At 44.1% G+C, this 18,451-nt stretch overlaps 1 protein-coding gene and 1 long non-coding RNA gene across 6 annotated transcripts in view; one reads left to right on the forward strand and one right to left on the reverse strand.

Moving 5' to 3' along the window:
* GALNT3 (polypeptide N-acetylgalactosaminyltransferase 3) overlaps window positions 1-17,283 on the forward strand; it is a 30,896-nt gene extending 13,613 nt beyond the window's left edge. For 4 of the 5 annotated variants that reach the window (XM_077319843.1, XM_077319842.1, XM_077319841.1 and 1 more), the window contains 10 exons: window positions 421-1,020; window positions 2,796-2,968; window positions 4,851-5,000; window positions 6,656-6,890; window positions 8,435-8,552; window positions 8,793-8,993; window positions 12,132-12,263; window positions 12,395-12,496; window positions 14,596-14,748; window positions 15,271-17,283. In XM_077319843.1, the coding sequence (XP_077175958.1) occupies window positions 455-1,020; window positions 2,796-2,968; window positions 4,851-5,000; window positions 6,656-6,890; window positions 8,435-8,552; window positions 8,793-8,993; window positions 12,132-12,263; window positions 12,395-12,496; window positions 14,596-14,748; window positions 15,271-15,393 (1,953 nt within the window). In that variant the 5' untranslated portion in view covers window positions 421-454 and the 3' untranslated portion in view covers window positions 15,394-17,283. Of the gene's footprint in view, window positions 1-420; window positions 1,021-2,795; window positions 2,969-4,850; window positions 5,001-6,655; window positions 6,891-8,434; window positions 8,553-8,792; window positions 8,994-12,131; window positions 12,264-12,394; window positions 12,497-13,473; window positions 13,570-14,595; window positions 14,749-15,270 lie in introns of those variants that run through there. The other variant, XR_013228050.1, reaches the window with a different exon arrangement.
* Window positions 1,014-17,766, reverse strand: LOC143829278 (uncharacterized). Its single transcript, XR_013228051.1, has 4 exons — window positions 17,625-17,766; window positions 8,779-8,926; window positions 6,718-6,844; window positions 1,014-1,165 (listed from the first exon to the last, which is right to left on the reverse strand). It is a non-coding gene; the product is annotated as an uncharacterized LOC143829278 (long non-coding RNA).
* Window positions 17,767-18,451: the final 685 nt, after the last annotated feature.

An 18,451-nucleotide genomic window follows, 5' to 3' on the forward strand; every position in this document is an offset into this window, starting at 1 on the left:
ATGAAGTCAGGTGTAAAAAATTTTGCATTGTCTTATTAATAATGGGCCAATAGCCATTCGTGATTCTGCCTTGGAGGTTGTGATCCAGCAGGAAAGCAACAAACTGTTATTTGCCCATCTCATGTGGAAGTTATATATCTTGAGGAAATGAGTGAAACAGCACCAATGAAATAGCGGCTGAATATTGTCCTACTTAAGAGCCTCTTGTGGCCACCCCGTATTGAGTCTGCCATGAAAACGCTAGAGAGCGTCACCCCAAGGGTCAGACATGACTCGGTGCTTGCACAGGGGATACCTTTACCTTTATTGTCCAACTTCATATGTGGTTTTGCCCGGTTAGCTAAGTATTCTTGCAAAGCTCTAAAAAGTGAAGTTTGTGCAGCTGCATGTATATTAATAACCATTCTTTAAATCTTGCAGATGCTACTGTTTTAGCAGACGCTTATCTACCTCTATGAAAAAGCCCCATTTTATCAGAAGCGCTTACTTATGTGGACTCGCCGGGATGGCTCTCCTAAGAACGCTAAGACGATCTGTAAAGAAGCCATTTTCCCAGTGGAAGCTTTGGAAGTGTTCCATCGTTGTTTTTATCTTTTTAGTATTTTTGCTTTTGTTACAAAGAGAAGTGGGCATTCAGGATTTTCATGACGAGCTGGGGATCCAGGCAAAAAATGGGAAGAGGACGAATGTGTTGGGCCTAGTGCTACAAGCTGTGAACAATATTAAAGGTGGAAAGCCAAATATGCAGATCAATGCCCCTCTTAGGCAAACACCAGTCCCTGGTGAGAGGCGCTGTTTACCAGGATCTTACACAGCAGCTGAATTGAAGCCTTTCCTGGAACGGCCCCCTCAGGACCCGAATGCCCCGGGAGCTTCCGGTAAAGCCTTTAAGCCTGTCAATTTAAGTCCAGAAGAGCTGAAGGAGAAAAAGCGCGGAGATGACAAACATTGCTTTAACGCTTTTGTGAGCGACAGGATTTCTTTACACCGGGATCTTGGACCGGACACACGACCTCCTGAGTAGGTTGAAAGGGATGCTGATTTCCGGCCTTTCTTTAAGTATGCAAATTTAACCAAAGTGGACAAGTTGCTGGGGTTGGTGAGGGCGACCACTTGTCCCTTAGATCAGGGGTCGTCAACCTGTGGTCCTCCAGATGTCCATGGACTACAAGAAGAAGAAGAAGAAGAGTTGGTTCTTATATGCCGCTTTCCCCTACCCGAAGGAGGCTCAAAGCGGCTTACAGTCGCCTTCCCATTCCTCTCCTCACAACAGACACCCTGTGGGGTGGGTGAGGCTGAGAGAGCCCTGATATCACTGCTTGGTCAGAACAGTTTTATCAGTGCCGTGGCGAGCCCAAGGTCACCCAGCTGGTTGCATGTGGGGGAGCGCAGAATCGAACCCGGCATGCCAGATTAGAAGTCCGCACTCCTAACCACTACACCAAACTGGCTCTCTACACCAAACTGGCGAACGCTGGCAGGGGCTCATGGGAATTGTAGCCCATGGACATCTGGAGGACCACAGGTTGACAACCCCTGCCTTAGATCCCTGTCCATCTTGGCTGCTCAATGGGTGCGGCCAGTGGATAGGAGGTCCACTCAAGGACGTTATTAATCTCTCCCTGTCTACTGGGGAGTTTCCCGAGGCACTGAAGGAGGCAGTGGTTCGGCCTTTATTAAAGGAACCATAGCTGGATCCTCAGGACCCGGCCAGCTACTGCTCAGTCTCACATCTTGCGTTCCTGGATAAGGCGGTTGAAAGGGCCACCGCAGACCAGCTCCTGGCATTCTTGAAGGGGACTTCAGCACTCAACCCATTCCAGTCAGGCTTCCGTCCTGGCCACAGGGTGGAGACGGTGTTGGCTGCCCTGGCACCAGCTGGATTGGGGCGGTTTGGCCATTCTCATGATGTTAGATTTGTCATTTGATGCGGTTGACCATAAGTTGTTGGCCCACCGCCTCACCAGGACGGGGATACGGGGGACAGCCCTTCCTGCAGAACCGGACACAGAGGTTTGCAGTGGGGGATGAGCTGTCACGCTCCTTTCGACTCCTTTGTGGGGTCCTACAGGGAGTGGTGCTGTCCCCTACACTCTTTAACACCTTTATGTGCCCTCTGGCTCATCTGGTACAGAGATTTGGGCTGGATTGTCCTCAGCAAAAGACTATCCTCCCCCCGGGCCTCAGTAAAATTGTCAAGCACTGACCGGTCCCCGGTGATAAAAAGGTTGGGGGCCGCTGGTGTAGATCACATACGTCATTAGAAAAAACTTCTATGTGGAAGGCTTTAATTCCCTAAGTCAGTTTTAGTGTATTGCAAGTTGCTAACAAGTCTTGGTTAACAAATGCAAACAAATCTTGATGTAAATTCATATGAGTTTTGTACGAGGCTGTGTTTAAAATGGGTTGACAAAAGAATAGTTTATCCAGGTCCGCTTTTGTAACTTTTGTTGACGGGCTGTTTTTTTCAGCCTTGGTTATCTACAAGACTGAGTCGTGATAAATGTCCAAATCTGCTAAGCTTCTGTTGAATATATTCTTGTGGCCTTAATTTTAGTTTTTCACTTGCCCCATCATGGCTTGATCCAAAATGGTTGGGATGGTCAGGAAACGCTTCTTGCAAGGCTTTATGGCTTTCATTAGAGGGAGTGTTGGGTTTGCGGGATTGAAGCCGATATGAGAAAGAGCCAAGAGGCTCTGCCAGGCTTGCTAAGTCCATGGTACTGCTTTGTCCACCTTTTCAAACATTCAGCCCATGTTGGGTTCTTTCTGTGATCTCCGGCTTTGTTCTCTAGGTGTATCGAACAAAACTTTAAACGCTGCCCGCCACTGCCTACCACGAGTGTTATCATAGTTTTTCACAATGAAGCATGGTCTACTCTACTAAGAACCGTTCATAGCGTGATGTATACTTCCCCGGCCATTTTACTGCAAGAAATAATTTTGGTGGATGATGCCAGTGAAGATGGTAAGAAAATGTAACATATGGGCAGCCTTCTGATGCTCAGTGCTGGAGAAAAGCGTTCTTTTCCACATCTGATAAGCCACAAAAGCCTACTTCTCCCCTCCTCCCTCCCTTTGCGTGCCACACCAAGATTAAGGATGACTTGGTTTAGAATTTAACTGCCTGTCCACATTAGGAGCTTTAACATCTTGCGGTTTCTTTGCAAGGAATGGACCACAATTTGTTTAAAGCATGTGATATGGGTATCAAGACAACTTTTGGTGAGATGTAAGAAAAAGGCCTTCCAGCTCAGCATAATAGGGAAGGGAAAAGAGCTTAGCAAACCAGAAGGACTCTTAAAACTCACTATGAGACCAAGTAAGCCATGCAGTTGGATTGGGACTAAATTGGTCATTTCCACCAATTTCTCCCTTCTGACAGTAGACACCCCCCCCCCCCCCCCCCCAATGTTCAGTAAGGTCCGACAATCCCCCAGGAGCTGTGTTTCGTGGAGATCAGTGGACTGGGGTTGAAGGGGGAGGGAGAAGAGTGCCATTGTGCTGATGGAAAATTTAGTATGGATCCAACTCATGGTTTATTTAGTCCTCAGTATTGGTGTGGCATGCAAAAGAAAGGATGTTGAATAGTATAGCCCCAGTTCAAAAGCTAAGCTGGGTTGGTACATGGGTGGGAGACCTCCCAAGGAAGACTGGGCAAAGGAAGGCAGTGTCAAACCACCTCTGCTTAATGACTTGCTGTGAAAACCCTATGGGGCTACCGTAGGTCAACTGTGACTTGAGGTCAAAAGGAGGGAGGAGGCAAAAAGAAGGCTTTTGTAGCTTGTCAGCTTAAATTAGTTGTCTGAATGCAGGCACTATATGTTTGTTTTTAAAAGGGTCTCTTTAGGTTTATTGTATTTCTAAGGAATATCAGTGCCTACTTTTGGTTGCCCTTTCTGTATCTCTTATTAATCAGGAAGGGTTCTTGTCCTGGTGCCTTTGTGGTCCCGTCTTCCATTCTCCTCTGTTGCCTGCTGAATCAGATTGTTTCACAGGTTGTGTAGAGGCATATTGGGAATATGGACCTCTGAAACACCGTTGTTTATAAATGATTTGCATCTTATAGGTCTTAAAGTAACAGGTGTAGTCTCCTAGTCACAGTCTGGCTTTTCTTCAAAAATGCAAAGTCCACTAAAGCAGGATTAATTGGGGTTAATTTGCATCTTATAGGTCTTAAAGTAACAGGTGGAGTCTTCTGGTCACAGTCTGTCAGCTCTTTTCTTCAAAAATGTGAAGCCCATTAAAGCAGGATTAATTGGGGTATTAAAATTATTTAATAATACTAGTTCGTTTTCGCAAAACTGGCAAAGTAACAAATACTCATCCCTCTGCTTAAATGCGCTGGTTCCTGCTGTGTCTCTTAAACAGTGAACTGTTTTAAATCGCCCTTTTTATATTAGACTTCATGAAAGTTATCGTATTATAAATTGTTATAATCCGTTTTGCTAAACTTGGAACACACTATTGTGACTGTTATGGTTATTATTGATAATATGAATCTATGTATATTCTTCACATTTTGCATAAACCACCCTGAGCCTCACAGGAGGGCGGTATAGAAATATAATAAATGAATGAATAAATGGATAAATAAAACTTAATAATCAATAGAAGCTAATTTTAACTGATCTGCAATGGAAGTTTATATATCTACCAAGACCAATGCAGGTGGTAGTATATTTCTGGCCACATTTCTCAATTTGGGGTTTAGATGTTTAAAGCAGAAGATTGGAACTTGCAGGCACACATATCAAAAATAAAATATTTTGACACGGGAGCTAGCCATGAAAAGCAAACTGGAGATTATTTGCTTCCAGAAGCTCGAGACTGACATGTTGTCGTTACAGATTACCTGCACAGTAAATTAGATGAATATGTGAAACAATTCCAGATAGTGAAAATTGTCCGGCAGAGGAAGAGAAAAGGCCTCATCACCGCTCGACTGCTGGGGGCGTCAGTAGCCACAGGAGAGACTCTCACATTTTTGGATGCGCACTGTAAGTATGTGTGGATTGGCGCCGTGACATCAACATTCTTTGAATTTGCAGTCGTAGAGACATTGTGTACAGATAGTGTTCCTTTGGATTATGAGTGTTATACTGCTAGACCAGCCTTTCTCAACTTTTTTACCACTGAGAAACCCCTGAAACATTCTTCGGGCTTTGAGAAACCCCAGAAGTGGCACAATCGTGCAGAATATGGTTGGGAAGCAGAGCTGGGTACATGCCCGCCTGCCCCCCCCCCCTTCCCACCCCCTCCAGGCCCATCCTTGACCTGATAAATATTCAACAAATTTGAAAAATATAAAAAATTAACTCCCGCCCAATCTGGAAACCCTTCCAGGGCCATCAAGAAACTCCAGGTTTCATGAATCCCTGGTTGAGAAAGCCAATACTAGATCAAAATCGTTTATTTACAGCCATTTAGACCAATATAGTGTTACACGACTAAAAATGCTTTAATAAAATAGAATTCATGGAAAGAAAATGTGTATCTTCATAGGATGAGATTGGAAAAAATGAGACTCTAGTGCAGGGGTAGCCAAATGGTGGCTCTCCATAGGCCCATGGACTACAATAACCGTGAACCAATGCCAGCTGACAGAGGCTTTGTGGTCATTGCAATCCACAATTTGGCTGCCCCTGACCTAGACCATTTACACACTGGGAACTTCACTGCCCCACCTCCCTGTCAGGAGCACAGATTGGGGGCGGATGAGGTGCACCAGGCCAAATGCTTCCCCATGTGGGTGCAGGAAGAGGTGGGACAACCTGCCATGACTAAAGCTCCAGTCTGCAGCCCTGCATGAAACCTCCAGTGCGTAAACGGTCCTAGTGTGTCCATCTTCTAAACCCAGTGCCTTTAATATTTGGACACTTGGGAGGAAAGTGATGGCTTTTAACATCCAGTTCCACAACGTTTGCAACTTGGCCAGACTTTTTCCCACGGAGAGACTGCCAGGGGGAGGGAAGGTGGGGAATCTAAGAACCAGTGTGGGTATAGGAGTTACTGTGAAGCTAAGATCTGGGAGGCCCAGGTTCAAAGCCTCAGTTTGCCCTGGGAGCTTGCTGATTGGCCTTAAGCCAGTCATACTCTGTCAGCCTAACCTACCTCACGGGGTTGTTGTGAAGATGTAATAGAGGAGAAAGAAAAGAAATAGTGTGGGAAAAGGGGATATATAGGGAAATTAAGCGCTCCCCCTGAAGTCCTTGCAGTTTCCCCATTTGTAGAAAACATGGTAGAGATTAGGAAACATACCACAGGCTTGTCTTCAGGGTTTTGCTGAAAACCATCCATAAACTAACAGTATTTCAATTGATTCAAATGGGTAGTCGTGTTGTTCTGAAGTATCACAATAGAATCAGAGTCCAGGAGCACCTTTAAGACCAACAAAGATTTATTCAGGGCGTGAGCTTTCGAGTGCAAGCACTCTTTGTCAGTCCTGACAGAGAGTGCTTGTACTCAAAATTTCACGCCCTGAATAAATCTTTGTTGGTCTTAAAGGTGCTACTGGACTCTGATTCTATAGTATTTCAATTAACATCTATGTGTATTTCATAAAATGTTACCCAAAATGTTCATGTTATTACGGTTAAGGGGAAACAATGTTAAGGTCCATAATCTCTTATTTTTCTCTCTCTTTTCCTACTAGGTGAGTGCTTTGACGGCTGGCTAGAACCCTTGTTGGCAAGAATAGCGGAGAACTATACTTACGTTGTCAGCCCAGATATTTCCGCTATAGATGTCAATACTTTTGAATTTAGCAAGCCTTCTCCTTATGGTCACAACCACAACAGAGGTAATTTTGACTGGACGTTGTCCTTTGGATGGGAATCTCTGCCTGATCATGAAATCCAAAGAAGGAAAGATGAAACCTATTCTATTAAGTAAGCAATGCAATTCTTTCTTTAAAAGTTTACTTATAAAAAAATGGTTCCTTAAAATAATGTAAAATATGCCTTTTCATTGATAGATGGGACAGTAGCAAAAGCAGAAGTACTTCTTGAATGCTACTGTTTTTTTAGATTTGAAGTTTTTTTTCATAGTATGTTTAATGGTGCTGGAGCTAGGATGCTGGAACAGGATCTGGGAGACAAATGCAAATTCTTGACTCCATCATGAATATCCCTGGGTGATCTTGGGGCAGTCACGTTCTCAGCTGAACCTCCTCACAGGGTTGTTGTAAGAATAAAAAATGGGGCAGGAAGAGCCATGCATGCTTCCTTGAACTCCTTCGCACAGGCTTTTGCAACCAGGTTATCAGGAAACCCTGGGGTTTCTTGATGGCCATGGGAAGGTTTCCTGAATGGGTGGGAGCTAATTAATTTAAATATATTGTTAAACATTTATTAGGTGACCACCCCAAAGTGGCCAATGATGGGCCTGGAGGGGTTGGGAAGGGGAGGGGCTCTGGGAGGGCATATACACAGCTCTGCTTCTCAACCATATTCTGCACAATCATGCCACTTCTGGGGTTTCTTGTTTCAGAATGTTTCAGGGGTTTCTCAGTGGTAAAAAAGTTGAGAAAGCTTACATTAGCAGAAGGGCAGAATAAAAAGGCAATAAATGGAGACATTTTAACCCAAACAAAGCCCCAGTGTAGGTTTTAAAGGCCAGATTTCCCCCCACTACAAGCTTTTAGAAGCAATTGCCTCCGTCAATAAAAGCTCACAGAGAACTGCCAGTTTAGTTTTAAATATAGTGAAACTTAAGACAGCTGCTTTTCTGATTGAAGCCTAATATAACTGAAAGAAGTCCAGCATGTGCGGATTGCCTCCCTGCCAAGAGCAATTGTGCCTGTTGATTTTCTATCTGCCGTACAACCAACCGTGGAATGCACAGGGGGAAAAAGTTCACGCCCCGAGCGGAGGTGTTTTCATAGTGGCTGTAAAATGAATTTTAATTTGGGTTTTCTTTTACCATTTCAGATACAGTTTAAATATAGCTCCGTGATACCTTTATGAAATGGAGATCAGAAACTATTTTTGATGATGCCTTGTAGAAATCATGGCGTGAAGGATTTCAGGACACACACACACACACCCCAATACTAGCTGAGTGAGGGGTGGTTTTGCCCCAGTCTCTCTCCCTGAAGTAAAACCACCAAAAACATCTGCTAGGAATATACCAGCACACGGAAAATATTTCTTCAAGGGGTAGAAATGTTTCCAGCGCAGCTTTTCTGATGTAGCTTTGACATGGATATTAGCATGCAAATAAACTCAATGCCATGGTAGTTCATTCTCCACAAAACTAGCCTGATATTTTCAATGATATGTTACTTAGCTGGTTCATAAGCAGTTGCTGGCCTGGGTAAGGTGGACCTAGCTGAGGAAGAGAGGCTTCTACAGAGGCTTCTCCGGAAAAAAATAAGAGCAAATTTTAGTCTCTTGGGATGGTACTGACTTCACCAATTATTGTCTTGTTGCAGGTCACCCACTTTTGCAGGCGGTCTCTTTTCAATATCCAAAGAATACTTTGAACACATTGGAAGCTACGATGAAGAAATGGAAATATGGGGAGGCGAAAACATAGAAATGTCTTTCAGAGTGAGTTGAGAAGCGGAATGCCTCCGGCAGCTGCTCATCCCCTTCTCCTTCAAAGGTCTTGTGAGGGGTAGCCAAACCGTGGCTCTCCAGCTGTCCATGGACTACAATCCCCATGATCCCCTGGGAATTGTAGTCCATGGACAGCTGGAGAGCCAAGATCTGGCCACCCCTGCGATTATACTGATAGTCTGCGTTTTAAAGACTTAAGGTTTAAAAACTAACCTACCTGTAATTTTTCAGGTATGGCAATGTGGAGGTCAGTTGGAAATCATCCCTTGCTCTATTGTTGGCCATGTGTTTCGCAGCAAGAGCCCCCATACCTTTCCCAAAGGGACTCAGGTGATCACCCGTAACCAAGTTCGCCTTGCGGAAGTCTGGATGGACGAATTTAAAGACATATTTTACCGAAGAAACCGAGAAGCAGCAAAAATAGTTAAACAAGTAGGTGGCGATGGTGGTGGTATTAGAAATCAGTTGCTGCGCTGAAACCCTTGGTGAGGAAAAAAGTTATTTATTGATGCAAATGCATAAAATCGGCATGCGTTCTGTTGACCCCGGTTCCCCTTTGTCGCCCAGCAATTTGCTGAATGCATTGAGTACCTTTAACAGTACCCCGTTTTTAAGTTTTTCATTTTATTTATTGTACTGTAGCCTCCATTGTGCTCCCTCACTGAAGTTAGATAAACTGGTGTGGCTCAGTAAACTGTTTTAGACATCCAGTAGAATTGGAGGTTGTATCCTAAGCATCAGCTGTACTAGGATTCCTTGTAGATGCCAGGGCCGATGAATATCTATACTGAATATCTGTGCGCATCGCTGGCTAATACACGCTCAGTGGAGAACTTCTTAGGGGAATAGTGCTCTACGTATAGCACAGCCAAGCACGTTAAAAGAGAGAGAAATTTCCCCCACCACAATGTATAATACCGTTCAAGAGGGCAGTCCTGTTCCTTTAAATATTGGCATTGCCAATTTATTTATATTTTTGAGAAACACTTCTGGAGAAAACAATTAAACCATTGAAAAATCAGCTAAAATAGTGTTCCAGGGTTAGAGGGAGCAGCCAATTGCCAGATGTGTGTTGATAGTATAAACCAGGGGGAGTCAAACTGCGGCCCTCCAGATGTCCATGGACTACAATTCCCATGAGCCCCTGCCAGCATTCGCTGTCGGGGGGGGGACACCTGTACTTTGATGAGAAACATTAGTATATGGGACAGGAAGGCTTTTGAGCAATTCCATACATTAGGGAAGCAAGCAATATTTCAGGGTAGTTTTGCTCGGGCTCTGTTGCTACGTAAAGCTCACGATCAAGTGCCATCTAATTTGACAGAATCAGTAACTACCTTTGTCAAGAGTTGCACATCTGTTAAATACTGGCAAAGCCGTTAACGAGTTGGTGAGAAGCTCAACGAAATCCTGTACCTTGCCAAGTTGCCTGTTGGATTGCAAAATAGGCAGATGTCTGCGTTCAGTTGTCGCAACAAGTTGCAACCATTCTGCAGTGGAGTACCAAGATAGTTTGCTGCGGTGCTAATGCGCTCCCCACCTCCCTTAGCCCCCACAGCTTGGGGCAAAACGTCCAGGTTTTCCAGGTTTGATTGAACTCCATTCATTTGTGAGGTCCGAGCACCTGGAGCGAATTGGATGCCCCAGCCCACCCATCTTTGGATAACATACCGCCGTTGCCTTGTCATTTTCCAACCGGATTCAGTTCTGTTCGGAGGGAAACCGAGCTGTGAGGGATTGCTGTAGCACGATACCCAGAGATTGTGTGGATGCAGTTGGAGTTTGTCGCCTCACAACAACTCTCAAACTCCGTTTTAATCCCGATTTATAAGCTGGAAGAGCAGATGAATTCCATTTCACCGAGATTCCCGCATCGAGATGTTTTGGTGAACTGGGAAGCTCTGTGTCAAGCTCTGTGCAAGAAGAGACGGGGGGAGAGAAAGGGCACAAGCACGCACGGCAGCAGAGAAATCAACTGCCCTGCTCGTGATTTCAGAATGGGGAAAGCGGTGGAACTCCTTCATCGCTTTGGAATATGTAAAAAAAAGTTTCCTGTCACTGTGGAATTGTTTTCATCTTTTACGTTTTGGCCACAGTCTTCAGTACCCTTGAACGCTGTGTTGTTCAGAGGCACACCAAGCTCCACTGTAATCCTTACGCTTTGCAGGGAATGTGGTAGTGCCTGCCCCAAGCCCAAAACCTTTCTGGTTGCATGATTAGTGCAAGATGATCTCAAAGACTTCCCATGGGCAGCCTCCATTCCTTCAGGCTCTACTGTAGCAGCAAGACGTATACATAGTAAAGACCCCCCCTCCCCGCAAATGTGCGTGTTGGTCCATAAGAAAATCCATAAGCAAGCAACACGATACCTTTTATCAAGATCAAGCCAAACAACCCTGTGCAAGCTTTCACACTCGCTGGAACATTTCATCGAGTTGGATGCTTTAGAAAAGTGGTTGGAAATAAAGGTCTTTCAGGCCATGTTATTAAGGTCCTCTTTGTCTGCGTCCCGGTTGGGATGGGTTGCCAGAGTCTTGCAAAATGCTCATGTATGATGTATAATGCAGTCTTTCCATGAGCTTGAACGCCTCTTCTGAGTGCAAGATGCCACCGCTGGACCCAGCCTCTTGGTTGGGGGTGTGGGGGGTGTTATAGGTGTACCACATCAGTTTCTTCTTCTTCCTCCTCTTCTTCCTCTTCTTCTTCCTGTTGTTGTCCACTAGAGTAATGCCTCCAGAATAATGAGCTTTCTGTATATTACTGAACAGTTAATGTCTATTGCTATCTTTTTTAAGAAACAGCGTATTAGATCGACAGGCAGCCTTTCGTCTGTCAGTCCTACAGACCGCCTGTAGGACTGACAGACAAAAGGCTGTCAGTCTGTCACTCCTTGGAGAGCAACATACTCTCTGTCATTCTGTCCGTTCTTGGAGAGCAACATGCTAACAGACTGAAATATCATCCCAAGAAAGAAATCCTGTATAGCAGCTTTTCTCAACTTTTTTACCATTGAGAAACCCCAGAAAACATCCTTCAGGCTTCAAAACCCCCAGAAGTGGTGCCGGATATGTTTGGGAAGCAGAGCTGTGGACATACCCACCCAGGACCTCTTCCCTTCCCACCCCTCCAGCCCCATTATTGGCCATTTGGGAGGGGCAGGTCAACATGACCATACATGGTCATATCACCCGAAAATTTAAAATATATTAAAATGTAATTAACTCTCACCTATTCAGGAAACCCTTCCAGGGCCATCAAGAAACACGAGGGTTTCACGAAACCCTGATTTGAGAACGCCGGCTCTATACTCACATTCTATGAATGGCTCCATTTAAGCATCCAAAATAAATAGTGAACATACAGTGAGTTGCTCTTTCCTCCATCGTGCGCACTGGGAAAAGCATGTTAAAGCTGCCCTTTTCGGTATTCAAAAGTTACTTTTAAGCTTATCGAAACAAATCCATTTTGTAAACCCAACTATTGTTAGCTTTTAGTAGAAACTAATCTTTAAAAATTCTAAGATGCTTGGTTTCTGTTTATAGAACTAAATATTTAGCTTTGTTTCTACAGAAATCATTTGGCGACGTCTCAAAAAGACTCCAGTTAAGGCAACAGTTACAGTGTAAAAACTTTACATGGTACCTCAGAAATGTGTACCCGGAGCTGTACATACCAGACTTGAATCCCCCAATATCTGGCTACGTGAGTATACTTTAAAATTTGAAGCAAAACATAAGCCCCGTCCCCAGTCTTTGCATAGCATTTAATGCTGCATCTTCACTTACAGCTTCTGTTTTCTCTTATCTTCCTTTTTAATAAAACCTTCGATTCAGTTAAAAAACATGGGGAGAAGATCGTGCCTAGATGCTGGTGAAAACAATAATGGTGGTAAACCATTAATTATGTATGCTTGCCACGGACTTGGGGGAAACCAGGTAACGTGCCCCTTTTTGTTCTCCTATGAGGGATTACATAAAGCGCAGTGTGTTTTTTTACATCGTTTTGAATGACAATATTCCATCGTGGCCTGCCGGTCATGGTCAACATGTTATCTGAAGCTTGCATTTGTTAACATTAGCAACTTTCCTCTGTAATGTGCAGCTGTGGACTTGAGAAGCAGCTTGGCATAGTGGTTTGGAGCAGCGGCCTCTAGTTTGGAGAGCCAGGTTTGGGGGAGGACTGTGGCTTGACTGGTAGAGCTCCTCTTTGGGACCCATCCTTGGACTCTCCTATTAAAAGATCACAAGTGGAAAAGTGGGGGGGGGGCGGACCCTTGAAATGTCGTCTTGATGAAGAGCAGGGGCCGCATCAGCCCTTCCAAATAAGAAAATGCACATATCTAAATCCCTCTGGGTTCAGGTCTCCACAACGTCTGCAAGCTTTTACCTGCACGACAAAAGTGGATGGGAGTTACAGAATAAAGCGCAATACAAAAGTGGATGGGAGTTACAGAATAAATCCATTGATCTAGCTTGGTTGAATGTTCCCTTGTGTACATGATAAGCATATAACACTCTGTATACTGAGGAACGGGGGGGAAGGCAGTGCTGTGTTTAGGGAGATAACCTAGCCGTACTTATAGATGCAGTAGAACCCCCAGAAAAAGTGAGCTTTCAGTAGGCCCCTCCCTTCACCCCTTAAAACAGACTGCTTATGCCATATTTTCCTATATGAGTCCATTTTCTGCTGATGTCCTCCTGCTTCTCCACGTACTAATAACTTAAGCAGCTTCTCTAAGGTGGTCTTTCGGCTGCATTGCCTCGGTTTGCTGTTTCTGTCGTACAGTCTTTGGATGCTTCTCGGCTTCTTCTCTGTCCCGCGAGAACACTGTCTTCGTTTCTGCCTTGTGAACGTAGTAATCTTGACTCTTCTTCTCTCTGTCTCCTCCTGCCGCTTTTCCCTTCGCCTCCAGAGCGCCCGCTGCCAAGGAGGACACCTGTGGGGTTGACCGGGCGGCCGGGCCCGAGGGGATCTATCCCGTGTCATACTTTCCACCTCTTTCTGGGAGGTCAGAGTGGTCTTCCCTACATTAAAAGCAAAACCAACCAACCAAACCACCTACCGTGTTGAGCCGATAGGTTTTCACTAGATGGTTGCATTTCCGAACAGGACAAACCGTTTGCGGGGCAGGCAAAGTTCAGAATATTTAGCAGCCGCCCCCTTCTTTACTCTCGCAACACGTAGTGGTATTTGAACGTTATCCTGTCATTGTATTGAGTTTAAAAAAATACTCTAATAGCAAGTGGCAAGTAGTTTCAGTCCTAATGCGTAACTTTTCTGCCCTGTGCCCATTTCCGTTTGCTTTCCTCGTGAGCAGAACCCAGCAATCCGGTGACTGTAGCATCCTGTTGCCATTGAGCAGTACAGGTTGCTGTCTGGTTTGTGCCTTTTAAGGACGGATCCTAGCCGTAATAGTTTGGCTCTCCTGTGGAGGGGAGCAGTCTGGCATTTTACAATGCAGGTCATGTGGTTAATTGCGCCTTGCCCTGCCCACGGTGACTGCTTTGCTGTAATGAATCTTCCCGATCTGTGCTGCAGCAGAGGGCACCTCACTCTGTGCTGTATTCACGGCAGCGGAATAGCTGCTCTTAGGACTTGGGTAGAGACCGGGCAAGAAATTCCGCACCCGGAAGTTTCATTGATTTAATTCGCAGGAAAATTAGCGCCTTAGAAGCGCTTAACTTTGTCGGGGTTATGCCATTTTCAAAGCAACTGGGTCAGTTCCAGGTTCATGAGCCATTGCGTTAAGTTCTCAGACTACATGCTAGTTTTATTTTCCCATGCAGACGACTTCTTCCCCAAGCCACCCCCGGTTATCTATCGGGAGGAAGTCAAAAGCAAAGCCGCCTTTTCGTTATTCTTACTTTTTCTTAAAAATGCATCCAGTGACTTTTTGTTGACCTCACGGTGATCATGGATGCTCAGTTGGCCAGACATGTTAATGTGTTGTTGTTATCAATTAATCTGAAGTGTAGCATCATGGTGGGGGGGAGGGGAGAATGGTGCTCCTAACAAATGGCTTTGGTTTACGCAGTACTTCGAATACACCGCCCATCGTGAGATCAGACACAACATCCAGAAGGAGCTGTGCCTCTGTGCCTCTCGAGGGGAAGCACAACTTAACGAGTGTGGCTACAAAGGAAAGAAGAGCAGGACCCCCCCAGAGGAGAAGTGGGAGATCAGAGAGGTATATTTTCACAGGCGATTTGATCTGCTAACAAGTAAACAAATGGGTTGCTCTGGAAATGGGTTAATTAGTTCAGCGGATGGGATGTTTAGGATTTGGGTTCTGGTTTTATTTTATTTATGAGCCTCTTGTGGCGCAGAGTGGTAAGGCAGCCGTCTGAAAGCTTTGCCCATAAGGCTGGGAGTTCAATCCCAGCAGCCGGCTCAAGGTTGACTCAGCCTTCCATCCTTCCGAGATCGGTAAAATGAGTACCCAGCTTGCTGGGGGGTAAACGGTCATGACTGGGGAAGGCACTGGCAAACCACCCCGTATTGAATCTGCCATGAAAACGCTGGAGGGCGTCACCCCAAGGGTCAGACATGACTCGGTGCTTGCACAGGGGATACCTTTACCTTTACCTTTATTTTATTTATCATGACTCCTTAGAGCAGTGCAGGCTGCTAGTGACACTTTCCCCTTTGGGGTAAGGGTTCTTCTTGGAATAACAGGATAAATTGCAATGAACAATCTCTTCTGTTCTAGGACCAGCTGTTATACAACGCAGCCCTAAAGATGTGCCTTACAGCAAAGAGCGAACATCCAAGCATGGTATCATGTAATCCCTCCGACTCCTTTCAGAAATGGATTTTTGGCAAAAACAATTAAATTCTACTGCTGGTATATAGGAGATAATGTGTCCAACCTTCTGTGGACTTAAGGGGATGGGACTTTTCCACTTCACCCTACTGAGCCCTCCAAATTATTTTTCTTGGATGGTCAACAGACCCTCAGCGGCAGCACAAGAGGCGAACTAGGGGTGTTCAGTGGGAGGGAGGGGGGAAATCAGTGGAAATTGCTACCCCCTCAGGGGAGTTTTGTAGCTGTATTTGAGCCTCTGGCAGTGCCTTTGAAATGATACGTGTTTAAACTTTAAGATTACCCAGAACTAATTGTAAAATACCGGGACAGCTTTTTTTCTTTAAAAGTAACTTGCACAGTTTAGCGTTGATTCCAAAGAATACGTTGGTTTCTTGAGTGCTTAAAAAAAATGTTTACAAAAAATATTGGAAATTACGTTTCCAGTATTAATTTTTATGCAACCATAGTCTTTAAGATGTAATTCTCTGTGATTTGGGGGATAGTTTACAAATTCTTAAGGACTTTGAAGATGTCGATGCTAGGAAGCTCACCTTTTTTTGTTCTTTGTCTTGAGAGCAAGCTGGAAAACCAAGTGCCTTATTGGCTCTCTTCACCCTTTAAACTGTGACTTGACTTTCCTGAATCACCTGTTCAACCTTATTGTAGGCATTGACCTGGGCTGCCTAATGTTTAACATGGCTAAGAAAACTCTATTAAATGCATCAACTCTTGTGGAAATGTATAATTCTCAAGTTAAAAGTATGTATAGCCCCCCCTCGTTCATCTTCCATGCGATTGGCCTGGATGTATCGTACAGTTTGGTCTCGATATGCCTCCTTTTGGTTGTTAATGTTGAGGTCTATGTGTTTAGCATTGCTAGGGAAGGTAACGCGTGTACTGGCATTATATTTCTGGTTCAGCCACCAATCCTGGTTGAGCCATCTTTGGAGTACCAGATAAATTTCAAGCTTCCATGTTTGTAACCATTTTCTCCATTCTGTTTTTCTTCCCTAGCTGTTCAAAACTTGAGCACAGGTCTGGTCGTGAAATGTTACAAGAATGGAACTTCTTTTTGTGTCACTTAATACCCTAGGTGTAATATGATTGTTGCTTTTCACAGTAAAAATGTAAATGTCTCATTATTTACATGCTCCTGGTTGTTGTTTTGCTTAATCACAAAAGAATGCAAGCCAAGTTAATGCTAGGAAAATAATCCTTAAACCAAAATAAGATCTGGTACTTACTGGTTGGTAGGGTTCATGTCAGAAAGAATACAAATCAAAAGCGAAAACATTCTCTAGCTTTTTCATGAAGATTCAAGCCAAAACATGGTTTAAAACACTTGTGATCTTGGATGATAATGAAGCAGTTTCCCATATTTCAGAGTCTTTATTTTTTTAATGAATGTAACAAATGTGTAAAGTAGTCCTGTGTATGCAACACGGAAATCTTATTGTTTGGACACCAAGTGCCACAGATGTTCCAGCATGCAATTATTCTTATTTTAAAATATGTTCTCTGGTGATCTATTTATGATTGTTTTTCTCCCTCCTGTGTAAATCTGGGATTTAAGGCACAAGGTTAGCTGCTATTTTTTTCTTCCTCCACACTCAAATGCCCCCCGAATTCAGCCAAACTATAAACTAAAGCTACAATTATGATTTTATGACATTTCCACGTTACATTTTTATCTTCTCAACAGGATGTGTTCCCCCTCAAAGAAGCAAAAAATAAAATAAACCTCCCTAGTTTTGTGTGCATTTAACCTGACACTTTTAACTGCCGATGTTCCAGTTTAGACTTTTCCCTTTTTGTACTCCTGTTATTTACTTCCGATATGTGACATGCTGCAGACTGTGCCTTTTAAATTCTGTTCCATAGGACAATAAAAATAAAACTATTTTAATGAAAAACTGACTTTTAGAATCCAGCACGTGTCTTTTTGGAGTCTTAGAGCATTTATAAACCCAGATCATTTATATGAGCCTTACGGGAGAGTGGTATACAAAAGGGAGGGAGGGAGGGAGGGAGGGAAGGAAGGAAGGAAGGAAGGAAGGAAGGAAGGAAGGAAGGAAGGAAGGAAGGAAGGAAGGAAGGAAGGAAGGAAGGAAGGAAGGAAGGAAGGAAGGAAGGAAGGAAGGAAGGAAGGAAGGAAGGAAGGAAGGAAGTTTTCAAAGCCCTCAAAGATGTTGTAGACAAATCCTGTCCATTATGACCATCCCCAGAAATACTGAAGGTACTTGGGATGTTGTACTCACAGGTAGCTGGACGAATGCTATAAGCAGAGTTTGGGGTGGCCTGAAGGTGAGGCCTCTTTTCCACACCATCTGATCCTCCTGATAGGTGAGCAGATAAAAGAGTGCTAGAGCTTATGCTCAAAAATTACCAACAGATATATATATATATTTTTTACAAGAAATGCATAAGCAAACAGAGGCTTTGCTCCCAGGGATCGGCTGGGTAAATAAATTTGTGGCATATGCTTACGAAGCTGGTTAGGGCCAGGTTCTCGGTCCCTAGTTGTAACTCTTATCAAGGCAAACATTGCAAAGAGGTTAATGTCAGGTTCACAGTTCGATTTCTGCAACAACTGTTTTAAGTCTTCGACCAGAAAGCCCTGCGTATCAAATGCCAGCTACAATTTTAAGGTTCTGCGCTTAAAGGTGTGACAGGCCAAAGTAGTTGCTGCAGTTCTACTTTCTCGGAAGAGTCTGATGGAATGCAAAAGCTCTTGTGTTGTTTTTCTAGGAATTCTAGCAGTACAGCACACGGTCCCTTTAGCGCCGTTGATACTACAGACTACATAGTGGACAAAGGATTTCAACTGAATTGGCAGGCATCGATCTCATTGGTGGTTGTTTTTTGCTCCCCCAAAGTGGTTTGAAACTTTTCAGAATGCTGCCTATGAGAGCCATCATTATATCGGATGAATTGTGCGTGCACACGAAAGCTCATGCCTTGAATAAAACTTTGTCTTAAAGGTGCCACTGGACTCAAAATTTGTTCTTAAGAGAGCCATCAGAATTCCTTCGAACACTCCACCTTAAAGATGCACAGAGAATACTTTACAGTTTAACATTTTGTG

This window comes from Paroedura picta, chromosome 2 (genome assembly GCF_049243985.1).
Source record: "Paroedura picta isolate Pp20150507F chromosome 2, Ppicta_v3.0, whole genome shotgun sequence".
NCBI classification, from domain to species: domain Eukaryota; kingdom Metazoa; phylum Chordata; class Lepidosauria; order Squamata; family Gekkonidae; genus Paroedura; species Paroedura picta.